A 22412-nucleotide genomic window follows, 5' to 3' on the forward strand; every position below is an offset into this window, starting at 1 on the left:
TAGTGCTCTATCCGCTGGAGCACCCAGCTGCCTCTTCCTGTGATTACTTCAAAACCCAATCTTTTGTTTCCCCATTTTTGATTGATACAGTATAATCATGAGCATTCTTTGAATCAGTAGTACCTGGTAAACCTGGAGGACCTTGTTGCCCTGGGTGTCCTATCTTCCCTTCTGGTCCTCTTGGGCCTGGAACTCCTGGAAGTCCTGGGATTTGGGGGCATGAAGAAGTATCTGCAGGTGGGCCAGGTTCACCTGAAACATGGGGGGAAATTCTCTCATGAAGCCACATACAAATGGACAAGCACTGTCTAGTTATCAATGATATCAGGTTTGAATTTAATAACATTCCACATATCATGTAGGATATCCTGCCTAATGGATTTAGATGTGTGAGGTATTTCAGGGAGGGGGAGATTTTAGGGCTACAAGATTTTGGCGACCCTCAAAGCATGCCCAAGTACTCCCTACTTTTCATTGTGGCGCCAGCTGCAAGAGGCAATAGGATAAAATGTGGCCAGCCTCCACGGGCTCAAATGTCTTACTAATGCATTACTGTAAAATCGAATCTGGTGTGTCTGCATGGTTTAATTTATTCTGATGGGTGAGAATTTCAAGATCTCCCAAGGCTCAATTTTTTTTCTTTTCAGTTACATTTAAAATGTATTTTTTTTAAAAGAAGCCTCATTCTACCACTTCATGGTTTCCAAAGGAGTAAGAATGTTGATGCAAACTGGGAACAGATACATGGATACATAGATAAATACAGATATCTTTATATCTATATGTTTTGTTTCATTTTGAAAAATAAGTTTTATGTTTCTTTAGACAGCTTAAAATACAGCCCATTTATTAATAAGACAGATGTATCACAGAGTATGTAGCCTTTAAATGACATATATCGACATAAGGTATTTTTTAACCCATTAGTTGTGCTGTAAATTGGCTATGCAGTTTTTGTTGTTAGGACAATAAATAGTTATCTTCTAAGAGAGTATAATGCAAGGTAACTGTGGAAAGATTACTGGCTCAAGATCAGAAGATCTAGATTCTCATCCCATCACCAGCCCTTATTGATTTACCTTGGAGAAGTCATCAACCTTCTTCCAGTTTCCTATTCTGCAAAATTAGGGTAAAAATGTTTCCTTTGCTTATCTCATAGGGTCATGGTGAGAATCAAATAAAAGATGGGAAAGGGATTTGAAAACCCTTGTGGAAAGAGTGGCACAAATATGAGGCAGAATTATTGTTCAGATACTTTCAAGATGAGTATAATTATTATTAAAATTTAAGACAGGAGTCAGGTGTAGTGGCAAATGCCTATGACCCTTCCTACCAGGAAGGCTAAGGCTGGTGGATTTTTTGAGTTTAGGAGTTCTAAGTTAAAGCTAATGCTGATTGGGTGTCTGTACTAAATCCAAAACCAATCGGGTGAGTCCCCAAGAATAGAGGGACCCAGGTTGCAAGGAGAGGTGAAATGGCCTAGGTTGGAAACAGCAGGTTAGAGCTTCAATGCTAATCAATGGTGGGATCAGACCCATAAGTGGCCACTCTGCTTTGAGCCTGGTCAAGACAGAGAGATGAATAGATGAAGAGATGAAGGGAGGATGAAGGGAGGAAGGAAGGAAGGAAGGAAGGAAGGAAGGAAGGAAGGAAGGAAGGAAGGAAGGAAGGAAGGAAGGAAGGAAGGAAGGGAGAGAGGAAGGAAGGAAGAGAGGGAGGGAGGGAGAGGGAGGAAGGGAGGAATAAAGAAGGAAAAGGAAAAGAAGACAGAAGAAAAGGAGGAAAGAAAGCAAGGAAGGAAGATGATAGGTGAATAAATAAGTAGGTGATAGAGGGAAGGAGAGATAGATGGATAGATAAAATAAAATGTAGGAGGGAAAGGTCCAGTCCTGCGATTTTATCAGTCTGGAGAATTCTTGCAATGTAACATCCCTCTGGTGGTAAAGATTAGGAGCCTCTGTGTTCCAATTTACAGTCTTAGAGAGTACTGGACAAATGCTGACTGACCCTAGATCGCACAGTCACTATTTGTCAGACAGGACTTGATCCCAGGTCTTCCTGACACCAAGACCAGCCCTATATCCACTACCCCCCAGGGCCTCTCATCTCTTAAATCGCGCATGACAGACTAATAACCTGGTGGTGGTGGAGATGAATAGAAATTGTAAATGAATCTGAACCTGGATCAGATTCCACTACCTGTATGTCCCAGAGTAAGTCCTTGACTCACTCAGGGCTTTAGCTTCCTTGTCTTCCAAAGATGGGATTGGTTTAGGTCCCAAATTCCCTTCCAACCCTAAGTCCTTTGCTCCTATGACCACAGCACACAAATATTCCACTTATCACATCTCATAGGTCTTATTTGACACCAAATAGTTTCTGAAGTCACACTTTACCCAAAAACTTCAGGGCACAAAATATTTAACAGGGCCATGCAAAATGGACTCAATCTGTGAGTCTAGTGGTCAAATACCAAGGAAGCTCCTGAAGTCCTGCCAATCTTCAAGGAAAGTTAGACATTTAACCCTTGTAAAATGTGGTATAATCTTTCACCACAATGAATACAAGCAGTCCATGCTTTTATGTGGTTTGGACAGATGGTTTACACTCTGGGCCTTTTCCATGATGCACATATAAACATTCCCTATTTGCCTTGCAAGCACATACAGGGCAGGGAGATTTCATTGTGACCAACAATCATGGGACCGGGCAGAACCAAGACAAACATTATATTTTCCTTTTCTTTTGTAGAGAAATACCCTATTAAAGGAGTTAAAGACAGTTGAGGGATATTAAAATTCTTATCTGTGTCTTTATAAGGTATAAAGTGAATAAACATACAAAAAGAATCATGGAAAAAGTTTTAAAATACTAAGGAACATGCCAGTCTTCACAAATAAAATAACTGGAGAGGAAACGCTTGTCATATTTCCTTAAAAGGGCCAAAGGGATATTTTTTCCAAATTGTTGATACTTCCTATTTTCTGGATGCTCTGATCATTTCTGCTGAAGAAACCATAAAAAGAACTTCCACCAATATGTAAGGTAGAATTTGGCTCAACGTCCCATCCTCATAATTCTCACTCACAATGATTTAAACTGAATGCATATCTCTGCCACTTGACAACCTATAATGAGATTTCACATGATGGCATTATAATATAAGGTTGCTCTATCTATAACTAGCATGAAGCCACATTAAAGTCTGCTGTAATTATAACAGTCCATTGACAAAGACAAAACCTTCAAGTTTAGCTTGTAAGCAGAGAATGAAGACAAACAGAGTAGGGAAACTAGAAAGCCAAGAGACTAAGTGTGCCCCATGCAGAGCATCGCTCACCTCGGCAACCTGGAGGAGTCAGACATCGCAACCCAGATCATGCAGGACATTTTCATGCATCATGAAAGAGAGTTTAGATTCATGAATTAGAAAACATAGCAACAAACATCCAAAAACTTGTTTGAGAACCTACCGTCTGGGACAACATTAATGACAAAAGGCATCACACCAACCATATCACTTAACTTAAAAAAATAACAGAAATGTTATTGGCAGGTCCTTTAACTGATATGGTCGCTCAAACTATAGAAAACTGAGAAGTTGAATTCTTGTGAACAAGGTGTCTAGGTGTGTGCTCTATGCCAAGTGGGATCAGTTTACCATTGAGAGAAATTGGGCTGACCTGCACTCATGTGACAATCTTAGATTTGTTTGTTAAGTTTTGTAGGAGGTACAGAGAAAAGGTGTGGGTGTAGATGTGTGTGTGTGTGTGTGTGTGTGTGTGTGTGTGTGTGTGTGTGTGTGTGTGCAAGAGAGATCATAAAACAGTCTAGCATCTTGGATAGAAATTGTTCTTTAAACTCCAAAGACCAAAGGGATTCAGAAATGAGTAGTTCTGAGACATGGTGCTCCTGGAGATCTCAAATGTATCTTCCATTTCACCCTCTCCCCTGACATAGTCTGATCCTACGTCCAGACTATTTCAGCAAATTCCAAAGCCTGTTTCTTTAAACATACTTTGTCCCAAAACAATTCTCAAAACCCCCAAGCAAAACAAATCTAGATAAGTCCATAGAGACATAGAGTACCTAACGCTATTAAAATATACAAAAGCAATGCACAGTAAAATAATTCATCAAAACTTCTTCCTTAGCAGAGGGGAACCTTCATGCTAAGAATATGTTCATTTTAAATAAATATAAAAAGTATCTAAAATATAATATTACCATTCAAATTATGCAAACACACACACGTTTTTCTTTAAGAATCTTCTACACTGTATATGAGAACACATCATAAGGGGCTGTTTGCTCCCCCTGTGAATTTCTGCAGGTCACGCTTTGATGCCTAGAAAGCTTTCCTTTCTCATCTTTGCCTGTTGAATCTTCCAATTCTCTCAAGATTCTTCCTGGGTGCTGGTCCATTCATGAAGCCCTACACAGTCAAAAGTGTTTGCTCCTATTAAATCTGCTTAGCGTACTTTGTCTAGACTTCTCCTTTACTCCTATAAAATTTCATTTTGTATGATATTTAAGTAAATGACATATCTTACCCACCACTCCTGCCCTCCTTAGCTCAGTAGATGGTAGACTCCCAGGAAGCAGGGACTTTAGAATTTTTCATTTTTAAATATGTCAAGCCTAGCCCAGTATATTGGCAAATACTAATGATTAAATAAACATTTGTTGAATTTAATGGATTTCACCTTTTGACGGTACTCAAATCAGTCAGTCAATAAGTATTCATTAAGGGCTTACTCTATGCCAGGCATCATGCTAAGCTCTGGGAATACAAAGCAAGGCAAAAACATGGTGCCTGTCCTCAAGGAGCTCATATTTAATAGGGATAACAACATGCAAATAATTTTGTACATCGCAGATACATACAGAGTAGATAGAAGGCAATCTCAGAGGAGGATACCAGCAGTTGGATATTTCTAAATAATTGGTTATCTCAGGCATGAGGATTAGTTATGGAGCTTAATATGAAATGTAATACTTATAACCAGAAGAGACATCATTCCCTAGTCATTTCATTTGTTTGCTAGTGATTTTAGAATATGAAACTATTATCACAAATGTTTAAACAAAAGTCTCCATGTCTGAGCTACTCTCTGGAAACACATAGACATTATTATGGGGATTACCTGGAGGACCGGGAGGGCCAGGTCTCCCAGGGGGTCCTTGCAAACCTTTATCTCCAGGTGGCCCAGGAAATCCAGGTGGGCCTGGAGGCCCAGGGTGCCCCATCGGCCCTACAAGGAATGTGACAATCAACAAATCCAAGTCAAACCAGATAAATAAAATACCAGCTTTGAATTACTAATGTCAAGAATGCTTATATTGGAATAAAAATCAGGCCATGAATCTAGTTTATTATCAGTTACTTTTTTTCCTCTAAGGCAGAGAAGACTAGATGCTCTGATGGAATCAGTTAGATTCTCTGACGGATGGAGAGACAGTAATAAATCAGAAGGACAAAGGATGGTTTAGCCAACAAGACAGAGTTAATTTAAACAGCTAGACCAGGGTAGTCCTAGATCTTTCTCTAGAGACATGGAAAGAATAGAAGCAAAGGGGAGAAACGAAGGGTACAGGGAGGGCTTGATTGAGCCTACTACATGATAATTTTTTGAAAAGATAACAAATGGCAATCATTTTAAGGGCACATATCAGATATATAAACATATCTACTTTTCCTCCAGGTTGGGTTCTACCAACTTGTAATGCAATAAATAGCAATACTTTCTCAGAATTCCTAAGATTAATTCTTACGTATAAATAAAGCCTTGAAGACTGAGCTAAGGTTTTGGGCACCAAAGAGAACAATAGTAAAGCTTTTGGTTTTTTGGTGATTTCATTGATACAGAAAAGTGCTGGTGAGGAAATTCTTCTACTAAGACAGGTTGACATTTGTTCTGTGACTTAAAGATTTAGAGAATTGCTAAAGTGAAACAGTTAGTTATAGAAAGGACTTGGATTCCTACCTTTCTGGCCATCTTTTCCTTCACATCCTGGGAAACCTTTGCCTCCTGGAGGGCCTGGCAGACCTTGTGGTCCAGGTGGACCTGGGTGACCATGATCACCCGGATCTCCTTTCAGGAGATCACAACTGCATGGAACACCTGGAGGTCCAGGTGAACCTGACCAAAAAGAATAAGCAAAAGGTTCTTTGAAGCAACTATAAAGCAACAGTTTAATAAACAGCATCTTAAGGAAATTAATCTGATGAACTTTGAGTAAGAAGAAGGAGGAATTCGTGTGGCAAAGTTCATATACTAGCAGTAAAATAGCGATTTTCTACATTGCTGTGACTGAAAAATGATTGAGACAAAAAAAACTTGAGATGATATAAGCCTAACTAAAGGCTTGCTTACCCTCAAAGTCTTTCATTTTAGATAAACATTCTTTGAATTTAGTTTGGATTGTGATCCCATTGGCCTAGGACTGATACAATATACTCCTAAAAAGCTACTGAGGATGAGTGTCCAATTCCTCATTTTTCTACTCAGATCTAAAAACACATGCCAAAGTTTGGAGCATTTGAACCCAAATTCTATCCCTGATTAGCAGCTGACATCCAGCAAATTAAATTCCCTCTTTCTGCTTTTGTTTTTCTCATTGCAGTATATAAATAATAAAACTTGATTGTTTCATTTCTAAAGCACATCTAGGAGAGTTTCACAAAATCCTGGGAAGACTTGTATGAACCGATTCAAAGTGATGTGAGAAGAATCAGCTTGTTGATTCTTCTGCAACTTATAGTCTTAGAGAGTTGCTTGAAATGCTGAGAAGTTGAGTGACTTGCTCAGGGTCACACAGTCAGGATGTGTCAAAGGTAGGAATTGAAGTCAGAGGAAAGCTTTCTATCCAGCACTTTATTCTACCTCATTTTTGATATCTACATAAATATGGCTATGGATATAGAGGCTTGTGGAATAATACAAGGATTGGACCTAAGGAGAATTAGGTTCTATTTTGGTTACTTAGGCAGTTAGGTGGATAGCATCCTGGACCTGGAATCAAGGAAGATCTAAGTTCAAATCTGATCTTAGATACTTACAGTTGTATGATTCTTTCCCAATCCCTCTTCATTCTAGTGCCTTTTCTATGTTAATTATTTCCTATTTGTCCTGTCAATAGCTTCCTTTGTACATATTTGTTTGCATGTTGTCTCCAAGCTCACTGAGGGCAGAGACTGTCTTTTGTCTCTTTTTGTATCCCCACTAGTTAGGACAGTGCCTGACATGTTAATTGATCAATTGATTGATTAACCCTGAGCAGATCATGTAGCCTTTATTCATTTAGGTTTTCTCATCTCTAAAATAGGGATATTAATAGCACCTACCTCCCAGAGTTGTTGTGAGAATAAAATGCAATGTTTTCAAAGTATTTTGCAAACTTAAAAGAACTACATAAATGTTATTGCTTATCATTATTAGTATTATTGAGGCAGCTAGATGGCTCAGTGGATAGAACACTGGGCCTGGAGTCAGGAAGACCTGAGTTCAAAAATGGCCTCAGACATTTTCTTAGCTGTGTGACCCCAGACAAGTCACTTAACCCTATTTGACTCAATTTCCTCATCAATCAAATGAGCTGAAGAAGGAAATGACAAACCTCTCCACTATCTTTGCCAAGAAAACCCCAAATGGGGTCACACAGAGTTAAACACAACAGAAACAACCAAACAACAAAAAAATGACTTAATCAATCATCACAAAAAAATTAATCTGAGAGGGGAAGACCCTCAGAGCTTTTGGCCAGAACAAAAAACAATTGATATTTACGTTCATTCTAAGCCATCAAAATCTAAACACGCCACAGAAGTATGAGCTAGAAGCTACTGCTGGTCATTCAATGAACACCAGAGTGATTTGGATCAGAGTGGACAGCTTCAGACGATCCTTCTACGCCTAGACCTGTGGTCCTAAGAATAAGCAGATTGTACGTTACAAAGTCATGAAGACAGGAAGAATATTGGCGCTGGGGTAGAGAAACTAGCTGACCAACTGATCACCCCCCCAACCCACCCACTCCCTTTAGGCCCAAGGCAATACTTCTGAGGCAAAGCCTCTGCTTGAGGTGCCTTAAGACTTGGGATTGTAAGCAATTTGGGGGATTTACATATATCTTTCAGATAAATAGTTACTTGCTCAAAGATTTCTGTTTCATTTCTCTCCTTTCAATAAAATATAAGGCTGTAATATTATAAACTAAGTGCCAGAGATGGGGGTAATAGCTGCAGTAACTGTTGGGGGCGGGGGCGGGGATACCAGGCATACATCCTCCCAGGTTTTTGAAGTGGGATCTCTAAACCTCCCAAAGATTATACCTGGGAACTTTGTGTCAAGTCTCTGACACAGGAGCTACAATTCTGTACTTCAAGTGTTCTGCCAGCTCTAATAGTCATTAGAAAATGATCAGTTGTCAGACACTTAAGAACTCTATTAATGCCGGAGCCCACAGAGTTCTGTTGATACCTCTTGGTCCATCGGGGCCAGGGGAACCTTGATCTCCCAGGGGACCAGGGGGAAGAATTTCAACTTCAGGAGTTTTCCCCACAGCACCAGGTAGTCCAGGCAATCCTGGTCTCCCTAAGGAAGTAGATTTTATGTTAAAATATTAAAGTGCTAACCCAATAGAATATTTGGCATTTTGGTTGAGAGAGACAGACAAGAGGGAGGAGAGAGAGAGAGAGAGAGAGAGAGAGAGAGAGAGAGAGAGAGAGAGAGAGAGAGAGAGAGAGAGAGAGAGAGAGAGAGAGAGAGGATCTAAGTGCAGAATCTTACCTGGGGGACCTAGGGGACCCCTGTCTCCAGAGGGGCCTGGACAAGAAGCTCCAGGTCTTCCAGGTTCCCCTTTCTTCCCTTTTAGTCCAGGCAGTCCCATTGGGCCTGGTGGACCAACTTCATTTAAGCCTTTATACAGAAACAAACAAACAAAAAACCATGACATGAATACAGCATCATTATTTCTGTAAGAGAGGTTTTTCCCGTGTGTTCATAATTTGTTGTGCCTGTAACACCTAGAAAGTCAAACTGTGGTCAAATACATACATAATGTGTGTGTGTGTGTGTGTGCATGTGTGTGTGTGTGTGTGTATAGAAAGAGACAGAGGGAAGGAGATAAAGAAAAAGAGAAAGGGAGGAGGGGAGAGACAGAGAAGGAGGAAGGGAAAGAAAAAAAGAGAGAGAGAAGAGAGAAAGAAAGAAAAAAAAACAGGCAAAACTACTGACATACCTGGAGAGTCAACAGGCAGACTTTTAATGAACTCCATTAGTTCCTTATTGCCTCCAAAACCAAAATACAAAGTCTCTTGTTTGACATTTAAAGTCCTTTCCAAGCTGTCACCCACTTGCTCTATCTCGCCCTCATGGTCCACTCTGTGATCTACGCAGATTGGCCTTCTTGGGGTTCCTCACCTATGGTACTACACAGCTCCTGGACCCTTGCCTTTGTGGTGACTGTATCCCACACCTAGAAAGCTCTCCCTTCTCACTGCCATCTTCCAGAATCGCTTACTTCCTTCAAGGGCCGCCTTCTCCAGGAGGCCATTCCTGATGCCTCCAGCTGCTGATACCTCCTTCCCCAAATCATCTTACATCTGCTTTGTCTATACCTTTCCCCATGTTGTTGTGAGGATAAAGTAAGATAATATGTGGATAACACTTAGCCCAGTGCCTGATACATAGTAGGTGCCACATAAACATTAGCTATTTTATCATCATCACCATCATTGTCATTACTACACATACATCGCTCCCTCCAGTTATACTCTGAGATCTTTAAGAAAAGAGACTTTTCCCTTTCATCCTTGTCTTCCCAGTGCCTGGCACACAGCCTCCACTTAATAAGGGCTTGTTAATTGATTGGTCCTTTTCAGTTCAACCTCTCAGACTCTTGTTTCTCATTATGGGGATGGACAGAACCTGTTATTTCACTGGCATAGGGACTGTCTGGTGAGCAGATTCCATCTCCTGCTAAAACTCAGCACCTCATCTACAACTCAGAGTCTTAGAGAGTTGTCTGGGACAGGAAGAAGTCAAGGGATTTGTCCAGGGTCACATGACCAGTCAGTATGTGTTAGAAGGAGGACCTGAACTCATCTCCCTATCAAGTATTACCACACATCCTCTCATTCCTTGTTATACCTATGTATTGTGAAAACAGAGAATTAAAATGGTTTTAAATTGGTGAGGACAAAGGGGCAAAAAGTCAACACACACCATCTTTTCCTTTGAATGGAACCTCAACAGGCTAGTAAGGCAATTAATTTTTTTCCAGAAAGATATAAACTTTATCAAGCAACAAAGGAGAGTTATACATGTTTGTATGTATGTGAATGGATGAGAGTGAGCGACAGTCACACTTGGCACCAATGTGATGGCCTCACTTTTAGCACTGATTCAGATCTCTACAACTGGTTCTAGCAATCCCAGCTTGTTGGATTTTAGATTACTTCTTTCTTTTTCTCTTTCTTTCTTTCTCTTTCCTTCTTTCTTCCTTCCTTTCCTTCTTTTTCTCTCTTCCTTCCTTTTTTTTTAAATGTTTTTCAGTTAAGCAAAAGCAGAGCTGCAGAATGATGGAATAAATTGGAACACAGGCGCTTAAGATGAGTTTTTTTTACAACATGAAGACACATGAATGTGTGTGTGTGTGTGTGAAAGAGAGAAACAAAGACAAAGACAAAGACAGAAAGACAGAGAGAGAGACAAAGACAGAGACAGAGAGAGAAAGACAGAGAGAGGAGAAAAAGAGATAGAGAAAGGAGAGGGGGGAGGTGAGAGACAGACAGATGGACAGAGAGAAAGAGAGGGAGACAAAGAGAGAAGAGACAGAGACACTGAGAAGTTAAAGCACAGAGACTCATTCAGGTATCCCAGCAGCAGTTGTTGCCACTGCTGGGGACGAGGAGGAAAAGGCTCTGAAGGCTCTATATGGGCCCATGTGGCCTGTTAAAAGAGCTACTTCATTTCAAGACAAAAAACAAAACAAAACAAAGCATCCTACCCAATTCCCATTTATCAGTTGTTCATGAAATTGTGAAATCTGCTTTTACTTAAATATTTTTACACTGAGCACTTAGCATAGGAAATAAATCTCAAGGAGATTCTAATAATATACAGCTTCAAGTTGAGCTGAACTTTTCCAGATTCATGACTAACAAAGCATTTTTGGGGTTATTTTTTCAAATGCTCCTTCATGCAGGTCATTTACAATATCCCCCTATAATTATTTCTGGCACAATAATATGATTAACTTAAGTCATTATGTTATTTAGTCTAATAATGGACAATTTTATTTGTCTCTGTGTTTGTGCCCCCATGCCCACAATAGTTGTTTAATACAGACTCAGTGAATTAAATTTAATACATATTAAACACAGGGCAATGCTCTGAATTGCTCATAATTATGGGGTTTTTTCCTTACCTGAACTACCCTTTGATCCTTTCTGACCCTTGAGTCCAGGCAAGCCATCCAATCCTGGAAGACCCGAGGAACCTTCAAAGCAGAAGAAACTTTGATCAGAATAAATAAAGAATTAGGTACTAGTGATGACTGAGTGATAACTGAGCAAGCACAATCTACAAAAACATACAGAGATAGGCCAACAGTCTAACACTACCCCAAAGGGCTTGGGCTATATCTATTATTCTTTGAAGTCTGAGTCAATGAATGTTTTTTTTTATTATTAAACACAGCTTGAAGTCCAACTAGCTTGATGTCCTGTAGGCATCTCAAACTCAACATGTCCAAAACCGATCTCATTATCTTTCCCCCTCAAACCCATCCATCTTTTGAATTTCCATATTTCTGAATGGGTGTCACTGTTTTTCCAGTCACCCCAGGTTTGAAATCTTGGAGTTATCCTCAATACATCTCTTTCCATCAGCCCACATATTCAAATCAGTTGTCAAGACTTGTCGATCCTGCCTCCAATCTCTCACATCTACTTTTTTCTTTGCTGACTCAGTCACTGCCCTAATCTAGTCCTGATGAACTGCAATGGCTTCCAGATTGGTGGCTTTGCTTCATCCCCTCCCACTCCAATCCATCCTTCACACAGCTAGCAAAGTGACAATATTAAATCACAGTTCTGACCATGTTCCTCCCCTTATCAGTAGCTCTCTAGTAATTTATTATCTCTAGGATAAAACATACTTCTCTCTACTTGTCTTTTAAAGCCTTTTACAGCCTGGTTTTAACCTACCTTTCCAAGCTTATTTTATATTATTCTCCTTCAAATGCTCTGTGGTTCGGCCAAAGAGGTCTTCTTACTGTTCCTCACACAACATTCCATCTCCTGTCTCTGGATATTTACATAAGCTGTGCCCTATGCTTGGGATACATTTTTCCCTCTTCTTTGCCTCTAAGAATCCCTAGTTTCTTCCAAAGGTTAGCTCAAAAGTTACCTCCTACATAAGAACTTTCTTGATCTCCCAGATACCACTGTCTCCTTACCAAAATTTCATGTATTCAGTATGTGTGTGTATCTATATTAAACACATATTGTCTCCCCCAAAAGAATATAAACAAAATTTCCAACAAATTAATCAGCAAGCATTTGTTAAACTCTACTATGTGCTAGGCAATGGTAGGCCTTTGGGATATGAATACATTTACTGAAACGATCCGTACTCACAGTCTTCCTACTACTTAATAGTGGGGAAGACAAGTATTCATAGGAGTAATAAAGTGAATAAATACAAATAAATACAGAGCATTTGAATACAAGGTATTTTGGGAGGGCAGTAGCCATTGGAAAGGTGGATCAGGAAAGGCTTCATGCAGAAGATGGTCTTTAAATTGTATGAATTTTAAAGAAAGAAAGTGATTGCGTAGGGTATAGGTTAGTATGGTGTTCATCCCTGCTATGAGAGAAGGCCAATGTAAAGGCATTGAGATGCAGGGTCACGTGTAAAGAAGAAAGAAAAGACACAGTTCAAGAGGCATCATGCCTTAAACGGCTGGAGAGAGAAGTTGGGCAAGATTGTCAAGAGTATTTTCTGTTATCTTAGAAATAAGGAGACACTCAAATTGACTGAGTAGGGGAGTCATATGGTCATATCTGAGCTTAAGAAAATGTATTTTGCCATTAGTGGAAGATGATTTGGAGTAGTAGGAAATTTGAGGCAGGGAAGTCAGTTAACAAGGCTGCTGCCATAACCTAGGCATGAGGCGATAAGTGACTGACTCAATTAAGGGGCAGCTGTATGAGTAAAGAGAAGAGGTCAGAAGGAGGTAGAAACAAGATTAGCCATTGTGAGACTGGATATGTGGGGTGGGAGAGAGTGAAGATTCTAGGGTAATACTGGGCTTATGAATGTAGAAAAGACATGCCTTTGACAAAAATAATGACGTTCTAAAGAGGGGAGGATGACAGAGTCACAAAGAGTCAGACATGACTGAAGAAGGACTCAACAACAAAACAGGATCACGGGGGAAAGGTAATGAGTTAAGCTTGGAACACTATGAGTCTGGGATGTCTCCAGGACATCCAGTTTGAAATGTCCAATAAGTGATTTGGAATTGAAGTTCAGGACAGAAAATGGTCTTAGAAAGATAAATCTCTAAGTTATTTGCATAAAGATGATAGACCATGGGAACTGATGAAGTTAACCCACAGAGAGAGGGGAAAGAGGTCCGAGGATAGAACCTTGGAAGAACACCCACAGTCATCAGGCGTGAGGATGAGCGTGCAAAAGAGACAGAGAAGAAACAGATGTATTAAGTGGAGAACCAGGAGGGAACAGTGTCATGGAAGCCCTGAGAGGAAAGGATATCCAGCATATTGGTGAAGAAGGACGAGGACTAAGAAAATGCCATCACATCTTACAATTAAAAGATGACCGGTAACTTTGGAGAGAAAAGCTTCTGTTGAGTAGTGAGGTCTGAATTTCATATTGCAATAGACTGAAAAATGAGAGAGAAGAAAGTAGTAGAGGCAGCACTGTAGACATGCGTTTTAGAGTTTATTTAAGAAAGAGAAGGGAGACAAAAGTTTTAGGGGATAGTAGGCTCTCATGAAGGTTTATTTATTTATTTTTAAAGAATGCATGAGAGAAGGAAACAGTAGATAGTTAGAGGCTGAGTATTTGTTGGGTGAGGCGAAAGGAAGGATTGATTAAAGACATAATCTGCTGGAGAAGACAGGAGTGAATAGGACCAGTAACACACGTAGGAAGGTTGACTTTGGCATGGAGAAGGCTTCCTCGTTGTCAGAGACCTGGGGAAGGTAGATGAGATTGAGAGATTTCAAGGGGTTTTGAGATTAAAGAGAATGTGAAAAAATGGGGCTCATGTCTAATGACCTTTGTTTTCTTAGAAAAGTAACTCAGGGCTTGACCTCCAAAACTTCTCCCAACCTCCTCTCCCTCTGATTGGAGCAGCGCAAGGTGAAGTAACCAACTCTTCCTAATACCTTCCTTCATAGAGGACAGAAACTAGACTCTCAGATCTCTTCACTCTGCATTTGCTGCTCTGCCAGGTTTCAACTCCATGGAGCAAGATAACCCTTGATTTCCCTTCCCTTCCCTGCCTCCTTCTGTGTGTTGTATCCCACCATTAGATGGTGAGCTCCATGAGAGCAGGGACTATTTTTTTTTTATTAATTGTATCACCAAGCACTTTGCCCAGTACCCGGCACATGTGGTGGTTGAGTTGTTTTTAAGGTCGTGTTTGACTCTTTGTGCCCCATTTGGGGTTTTCTTAGCAAAGATACTAGAGTACTTTGCCCTTTCCTTCTCCAGCTCATTTGACAAATGAGGAATCTGAGGCAAACAGGGTTAAGTGACTTGCCCACGGTCACACAACCAGTAAGTGTCTGAAGCCAGTCTGATCTCAGGCCTTCTTCACTTCAGGATTGGCACCCTATCCACTGTGCCACTAACTGCCTGCCTGGTACATAGTAGATATTTAATAAATGTTTATTAATTATTGAATTGGACATATACATGCATATGGTTATTATACTAAATATTAACCATTGTTATCTACTTATTAAAGCAGGGCCTCTATGCACTGGCATTTACTGAAGAATACTGTTAACCCAATTCTCGTTACATATGTACGTAACACTATAAAATTGTTTTTCATTAAAAATATAATGTAATTCCATGCTGGTCTTGAATTAGTCTAATTTAGCCAGGGTTTTTTAGAAAGAGCACTGTTTCTAGACTCAGCTGAAATTCTACCTTTCACAGCTTCCTGCCTGTGTGACCTTGTGCAAGTTACTTAAACTCAATGGGACTCAGTTTCCTCATCTGTAAAATGAGGACTAAAAGACCTCCAAGGTCCTCTCAAGCTCTAAATCTATGATCCTATGGAATGGGAATTTCTCATCAGCATTTCTAATTCAGCCATCCTCTAACCACTTTGGATGGCATAATTCTCTAACTTCAGATTTCCAGTCTTCATTCTTATTTATGAAATAGTTTTAAAAGTTGAACCAAAGAACACGCAGACCTTCTCTTTCTGCCAAACTTGGAAATTTATTGCCATTTATCTAAAACAATTATCCCTTTTTTCCCCTTTTGGAAACCACTTGGCTATTTCAAAGTGTTTTGATCTTCCCTTTATCCACAAAGATTGATGGCTAGGTTTACTTGGCTTACTGGGGAATTTCTAGCCCCTTCGCCAGCAATCCATTGTAATATCAACACATCTAACTCTTGGATTGCCACAGTCTCAGACTCAGACTGGCCACAGCTGAATTGGCTGACCCACATCTGACCCAACGTTATCTTTTTAAATTGAGCTGAGTTACATCTACATAGTGTTTAGAGTGTTTTACTTTGTTGGGATTTCTCTGTTGAGCGAGAGAGAGAGAAAGAATCCTGTTAACTCAAGTTCCTTAATCTAAGAGTTATTCATGCATAAAATATTCAGTAGAGTACCACTGAGGAGCAATTGGGCTACATTACAAAGACCTTGCGCCTCAGTAATAAGAAATGCCACTGTTCACCTCTACTGTCAGTCCCAATGTTTTTGAGGCTCCCTGAACACAGGCTCCTTTGGCACCTGCATGCCAATTCTCTCTAGTGTTCATCAAGGAATGCCAAATTTTAAGCTAATCTCCATTTCAGGCACAACAGCAGAAGCCATCCGTGCTTGCCACTTGATTATTTGTGGCTTTCTTTCCACTGAAGTTGTAGTTTGGACAAAACAATTTATTTCTCAACATGCCTCAGTGGGAAACATCCAAAACAGAGAGATCACCCACTCCTACCTGGGAGGCAAGATGCTCAGAGTCTAATCCTCACTTTGCCATAAGCCCACAGGTGACTTTAGCTGTTTCTCAACCTCTCCAGGTCTCAATTTCCTCATCTGTAGATAAATAAGGGAGCTGAACCAGAACATCTTTAAGGTCCTCTACAGCTTGGGAAAAGCTAGATCTAAATAGATTCACCAACAGAGATTGGTGAGTACCTACTTTGTGCAAAGAACTGTATTAGGTCCAGAAAGGGCATAAAATGAACCAGATCCAATCAGTGCAAATCATGAAGGGGTCCCATGTATTCAGATTCCCATTATGTGAAATTATAACTGTATAAAATATGGTAACAGGTTCCATCCCAATGGAAATCTGCAATTCAAATAAGAATACCATGACCACTTCAGGGGAATCCTTTTTGGGGCTAATTAGGACCTTGCTGGAATGAGTATCCCTGTCCTTGTGGAGGTTATAGTATAGTTGAAAAAGTTTACCTTAATAGAAAATTCTATCATGGCATGAGAGTGGAGTACCTCTATAGTTCTTACACCTGTCAATATGTACAGTACTGTGTGTTTCTTGCTGGGAAGGGTACTTTATATTGTGCAGTATACTTTCTGGATTACCCTGAAAGAAACCAGTCTGACATGCTTCACTACAGCTTATGTGCTGTCTGTCAGCCTGACCCAGGGATTCTTACTCATTTTGTGTGGATCACCCTGTGGCAGTCTAGTGAAGTTTATGAATCATTTCTCAGAATCATATTTTTAAATGCACAAAGTAAAATACTTAGGATTAAAAAATCCTAAAAAATAATAATAAAAATACTTACGATTTCAAAAATACTTAGGAATACAAAGGAAAACAATTATATTGAAATACAGTGACCAAAATATTTTAAAAACAATCTCACAGACCCCAGGTGAAGAACTCTTGACCTAGGATATTATATCTGTCCCTAATATTCTATTCTAACCTCAAAATGTCAATGGTTTGCAAGTATGCTGTGATATACTGGGTTTGCCAAATACCATTTTGTTCTATAAGGTACATATTTAGCAGATAGATTAAGATTAAAGCACAATTTTTAGCCCATTTTACAAATGAAATTGAAATCTGAATGAACAAAAAATACAACTTGAAATCCATATGGTTTACTCTGTTAGAAAATGGATTCAGCTGATTTATTCAAACCAGAGAACCAGTTCTTAGAGCTTATATGTAACATCTTTCAAATATCATAAATTTAGTTTCCCAGATCAAAATGTTTCTGCAGGAATGTACCTTATTTTTCTATCATAGGATGATTAACTGCAACAAGGGAGATTGCCGATGATGTTGCAAGACACAATAGGCTTTTCAGTTAGAAAAATGCATTACAGTGGAAGCAGCCTTCCAGTGTGCTCTTTGTAGAGTGACAGTGTCGCTGCATGGCCAGAAGGCTATACTGCAATGCATGTCTGGGTGTGTCCGCATCTGACTTCTTCCCATTCTTCTCTCCTTCCTAGGTTCCATCATTCACTTCATCATCATATCTTGGAGAATTTGGGGCAACAACTTTTCAGACTTTCTCTTAGAGAAAATTAATCCAAGACTATCACAATATCGGTTTCTTTGCAATGTAATTGTGAGTGAATTAATTCAGGAACAGAATTAGCTGCCCTGAATCAGATATCCATTTGTTGGACTTTATTTTGCTTTGATCATGTATATTGTTTATTAGGGTTTTTTTCTCTTGTTATTGCTCATTTGGGTAGGGGAGGGAGATGGGCTGGAGAGAATAAATGCTTGTTCATCAGAAAAAGTAATAATTAAAATTAAAGAAAAAAGAAATGAAGGAGCTACTTCATCTAACTACAGTAATGTTGACATCTAGAAACATGGAATCTTCTATGGTATTCCATCAGTCTGGCCATCCTGGATATACTAAATATGACGACAAGGTCCCTGGCCACTTAAAACAAAGCCCTAGCACATTAGGAAGTTAGGAGCCAAAGAACTGTGAAAACACAATATCAGGAATGAATGATAAAAGCAGGTTATATCCCATCATTTCCCAACTTACCCTTTCAGATAAGGAGATATCACTTCAAAGGCAAACTCCATCAAATATATGGATGGAAGGAAGGAAGGAAGGAAGGAAGGAAGGAAGGAAGGAAGGAAGGAAGGAAGGGAGGGAGGGAGGGAGGGAGGGAGGGAGGAAGGAAGGAAGGAAGGAAGGAAGGAAGGAAGGAAGGAAGGAAGGAAGGAAGGAAGGAAGGAAGGAAGGAAGGAAGGAAGGAAAGAGGAAGGGAGGAAGGGAGAAAGGAAGGAAGGAAGGAAGGAAGGAAGGAAGGAACCTCTTTTTTTTGGAAATGTAGTTATAGTAGAATTAACCAAGCTTCATTTTAGAGTTTTTTTTTTTTCATTTTTTCTTCAAAGCCCACATGAAACAAACCAACCAACAAAATACACTGGATTCCACATTCTAAGAATTCATTAGTACTGGGAATGGAGAAGAGAAAGAACCTGAGACATTATTCTCAGTTATGAAAATGTCTGAGAAAACATGAAAGAATGTAGTTCTGGGTCCTCAGTATTGTCCCCCCCCACACACACACACACATACACACTTACATAATCCGCAAGTTATCTAATAGTATACACATTACACAAGAGCCATCCAGTCCAAGCTCCTAGAATAATGATTTCCATTTGCAGCAGCCAAAGTATGCAAAGGTAAGCCATGCTTTCTGAAGCATGATAATTATAAAGAAACTTTCAGAGGATTGAAAGAAGAGCCATAAAGCAGAATTACTTTTCATGTCTCTAAATCTAGTGATCGCTAGATGGAGACGTATTATTGACAATAAAACCCAGGAGATATAGGGAGGGTTGGGGGGAGGAAGGAAGAGACCTTGTTCTGTTTTCCCAACTAGGAATCCCAGAAACTCTAAAGGCAGAATATGGGCACAAATCCAAAGCCAGACCTGGTAAAGCTCTGAGATCTACTGCTTAAGAACTGGAAACCCAAAAGCTTTATTGGGCACTCTTAGCAAAACCTTGAGACAAATAAGATATTTTAAAAACCCTTTATCTACATGATGAAGGCAGCTCAGCATAATGGCATGAAGGGTAACCTTAGAGTCACAAGACTTGGGTTCAAGTCCTTCCTTTGACACATGCCAGCCACATGACTAAAGGTGAGTCCCATAACTTCTTAGGTCCCTCAGTAACTCTCTAAGGGTATCAGTTACCAATACTCTACCCTCCTCATCAGTGGATGAAGTTTCCATACCAGGAAATCCCCATACCAATGAAATCACATAACTGTGATTTCCCTCTCTTCCCTCTCAAAATCTAGAGATGTGTGTTTTTAATCTATACTCCACAAGTTAATCTTCCAAACACACAACACTAATCACGTCACTTCACTCCTCAAAAAATTCTGATGTTTTCAAATATTGCCCATTAAGAAATGTCTAACCACCTTGCCCCACTGCCACTTAAGACCCTCCGTGATCTTTGTGGCCCACTCAGAATATAGCATGAGGCACTGAATGATTAGAGATCCAGTTTTTAACATCTGCTCAATAAGCTGCCTAGCATGTTGAACACAGTGCTAGTCTTTGTGTCAAGAAGACCCAAGTTCAAATCTTCATCCTCTTAATACTTCTAGACCTTGACAACTTTCTCTTTACAATCGGATGAGACCTCAGAAGTCATCAAATCTGTTCCTTCACCTTTCAGATGAAGAAACTGAGCCAGAAAGGTAAAGTCCAAACCTGGGATTCAAACCCGAGCCTCCTGACTTGAAACTATACTGAGGTGCATGCCTGAACTGAGCTTGAAAGGTTGTGTGTGTTTCTCCTTTGTTGCCTGAAGAAGACTATGCTATCAGAGAGATAATGACATAACTTGCACTTGACTTTGTTTTGAGTGAGGGAGGGCTGTGCAGGTCACCAGCCTCACTTCTGCTCCAGAGCCATCTGAATCCAGTGGCCAAACATTCATCAGGATGACTAGAAAAGACTCAGGATGAGTCAGTTGGGGTTAAGTGACTTGGCCAAGGTCACACAGGTAGTGAGTGTCAAGTGTCTGAGGTTGCACATGAACTCAGGTCCTCCTGACTCCTGCACTGGTGCTTTACCCACTGCATCACCTAGCTGCCCCTTATTGAAAGGTAGTGATTTGTAGTGTCAAAGGGACTCACAGATCTGTAACATGCTGACATGATTTTATATAGCACAGGGAAAGGAAGAAAATAAGCCAGGTACTAGTCTAAGCACTTTACAATTGCTGTCTCATTTGATCCTCACAGTAACTCTGGGAGGCAGATGTTATTATCCCCATTTTACAGAGGAGGAAAGTGAGGCAGGCAGTGTTTCAGTGAATTGCCCAGAGTCACACAGCCTGTGACAGTCTGAGGCCTCATTTGAACTCTGGTCTTCCTGGCTCCAAGCCTAGCTTGATATCCGCTGTGCCACCTAGCTGCATAAGGTAAATAGGACAGATGTCAGAGGGCAGCCAGTGACAGTCAGCTTGATCAAAGACCCAAAGTGATAACCACAGACTACTACCCAAAAGGTAGCAGCTCCCTTAAAAGTCAAATAGGGAAACAAATTATTTCTTCAGATATTTAAAAGGAAATGAAATGGAAATTGTGTCTGAACATCAGAAGAGAGAGATGAGATGAAGCCCTTATTATTCTGCGCATTCATTCTCAAGGCAGACTCATCTCCAGAAGGAGTCATGCATGGGCAGGCAGGAGGAGATAAGCAAGCAGGAAATCATTTTCCCAATGCCTCGGTTTCCATGATTCTTTATCACTTACCTTTTATTCCCTTGGGCCCTGGTGGTCCTGGATCTCCCCTGACCCCTGGAGGCCCTGGGTCACCTGCTTCCCCTGGACACCCTTTCAGCCCAGGAAGCCCTGGAGCACCTGACAATAAAAGAGGCATTTCTTTCAGAAATAGATGCTCTGTGAGTAAAAGGGTAAAAAGTACATAATGTTAACTTACTGGTAACCAGATCTCTTACTTCCTAGCCCCAGAGGTCACATTTGTTACTCATACTTACTAATTCTCTTTATTTCTTATCCCCAGTGAAGAATCATAGCCATGAGTGACACTTTGGTTACTTGTAGTTTTCAATCAGAGGAGTCAACTATGAGGTCTATGGGCCACTTATGTGAACCAAACCAGATTAAAATATAATTGGAAAATATTAAACATAATAAATAAAAATCCAATAAAAGATGATAATATTACATTTAAAAACCAAGTCAGTATACAGCCTGAAGGGATCCATACACATGGATTAGTAGCCTCCATTTCTATTTGAGCTTGACACACTGGTTTGGTTTGGTTTAGCTTTTACCATTTCCCCTTTTTTTGGCTTTTCAAGAGAAAAACTCACTCAAATGGTATATATAGGTATCTTATATGCCAGGGAGAAGGGAAGACAGTAGATGAAATGTTGTGTCTTACAAGATGTTCTGTGTCATTACTGGGTCCTCCCACCACCACCACCACTACCTCTTTTTTTTTTGCAACAATTTGTATCCAAGTGTGTTTTCAAGCTACCTGGGAATCCTGGAGGTCCTGGGTATCCAGGGGATCCTTCCCTTCCTGGTGGTCCACTAGACCCTGGAGGGCCTGGAAAACCTGGATCTCCTTGTTCTCCAAAATATCCTTAAAGACAGATGAGTTAAACTGAGTGATTGTGTCACACCACTGAGTCTTCACACCTTCCAAGTTCATGACAGTTTATATAGTCATGACACAACAGTGGTTTTATCGACACTTGGTCTAAATTTACATCTTTTCAACTGGTACTGCTGCTCTGGGGCCAAAGAGAACAAGTCCACTCCAATCTATAGTCTAGTCTACATCTACAGCCCCTTTAAATACTTGAAGACAGTTATCATGTGCCCCTTGAGTCTTTTTTTCTCCAGGCTACACATGCCCGTTTCCTTAGATTCATCCTCATGTGACATGGGCTCAAGGTCTTTCATAATCCTGGTTGCCCTTTTCTGGACACTCTCCAGCTTCTTAACATTCTTCTTAAACTGTGGTCCCCAGAAAGGAACACGATGTTCCACATGCAGTCCAAGAAGGGCAGAATACAGTGAGACCACTGCTTCTCTATTCCTGGAATCTATACTCTACTTAAAGGCAGCCCAAGATCATATTGCCTCTCCTAGCCACCATATCCC

At 40.2% G+C, this 22412-nt stretch overlaps 1 protein-coding gene across 3 annotated transcripts in view; it reads right to left on the minus strand.

The window, feature by feature from the left end:
- Window positions 1-22412, minus strand: part of COL4A4 (collagen type IV alpha 4 chain) — a 141873-nt gene that overhangs the window by 14366 nt on the left and 105095 nt on the right. For 2 of the 3 annotated variants that reach the window (XR_011968995.1, XM_072617990.1), the window contains exons 36-43: window positions 21781-21888; window positions 21030-21137; window positions 11434-11505; window positions 8793-8921; window positions 8484-8597; window positions 5988-6143; window positions 5148-5255; window positions 124-252 (exon numbers count right to left, since the gene is read on the minus strand). Coding sequence is in view for 2 of the 3 variants with exons in the window: in XM_072617990.1 (XP_072474091.1) it covers window positions 124-252; window positions 5148-5255; window positions 5988-6143; window positions 8484-8597; window positions 8793-8921; window positions 11434-11505; window positions 21030-21137; window positions 21781-21888 (924 nt within the window). In the remaining variant the exon portion in view is untranslated. Of the gene's footprint in view, window positions 1-123; window positions 253-3340; window positions 3350-5147; window positions 5256-5987; window positions 6144-8483; window positions 8598-8792; window positions 8922-11433; window positions 11506-21029; window positions 21138-21780; window positions 21889-22412 lie in introns of all 3 variants that reach the window. The other variant, XM_072617989.1, reaches the window with a different exon arrangement.

This window comes from Notamacropus eugenii, chromosome 6 (assembly GCF_028372415.1).
Source record: "Notamacropus eugenii isolate mMacEug1 chromosome 6, mMacEug1.pri_v2, whole genome shotgun sequence".
Lineage (NCBI taxonomy): Eukaryota > Metazoa > Chordata > Mammalia > Diprotodontia > Macropodidae > Notamacropus > Notamacropus eugenii.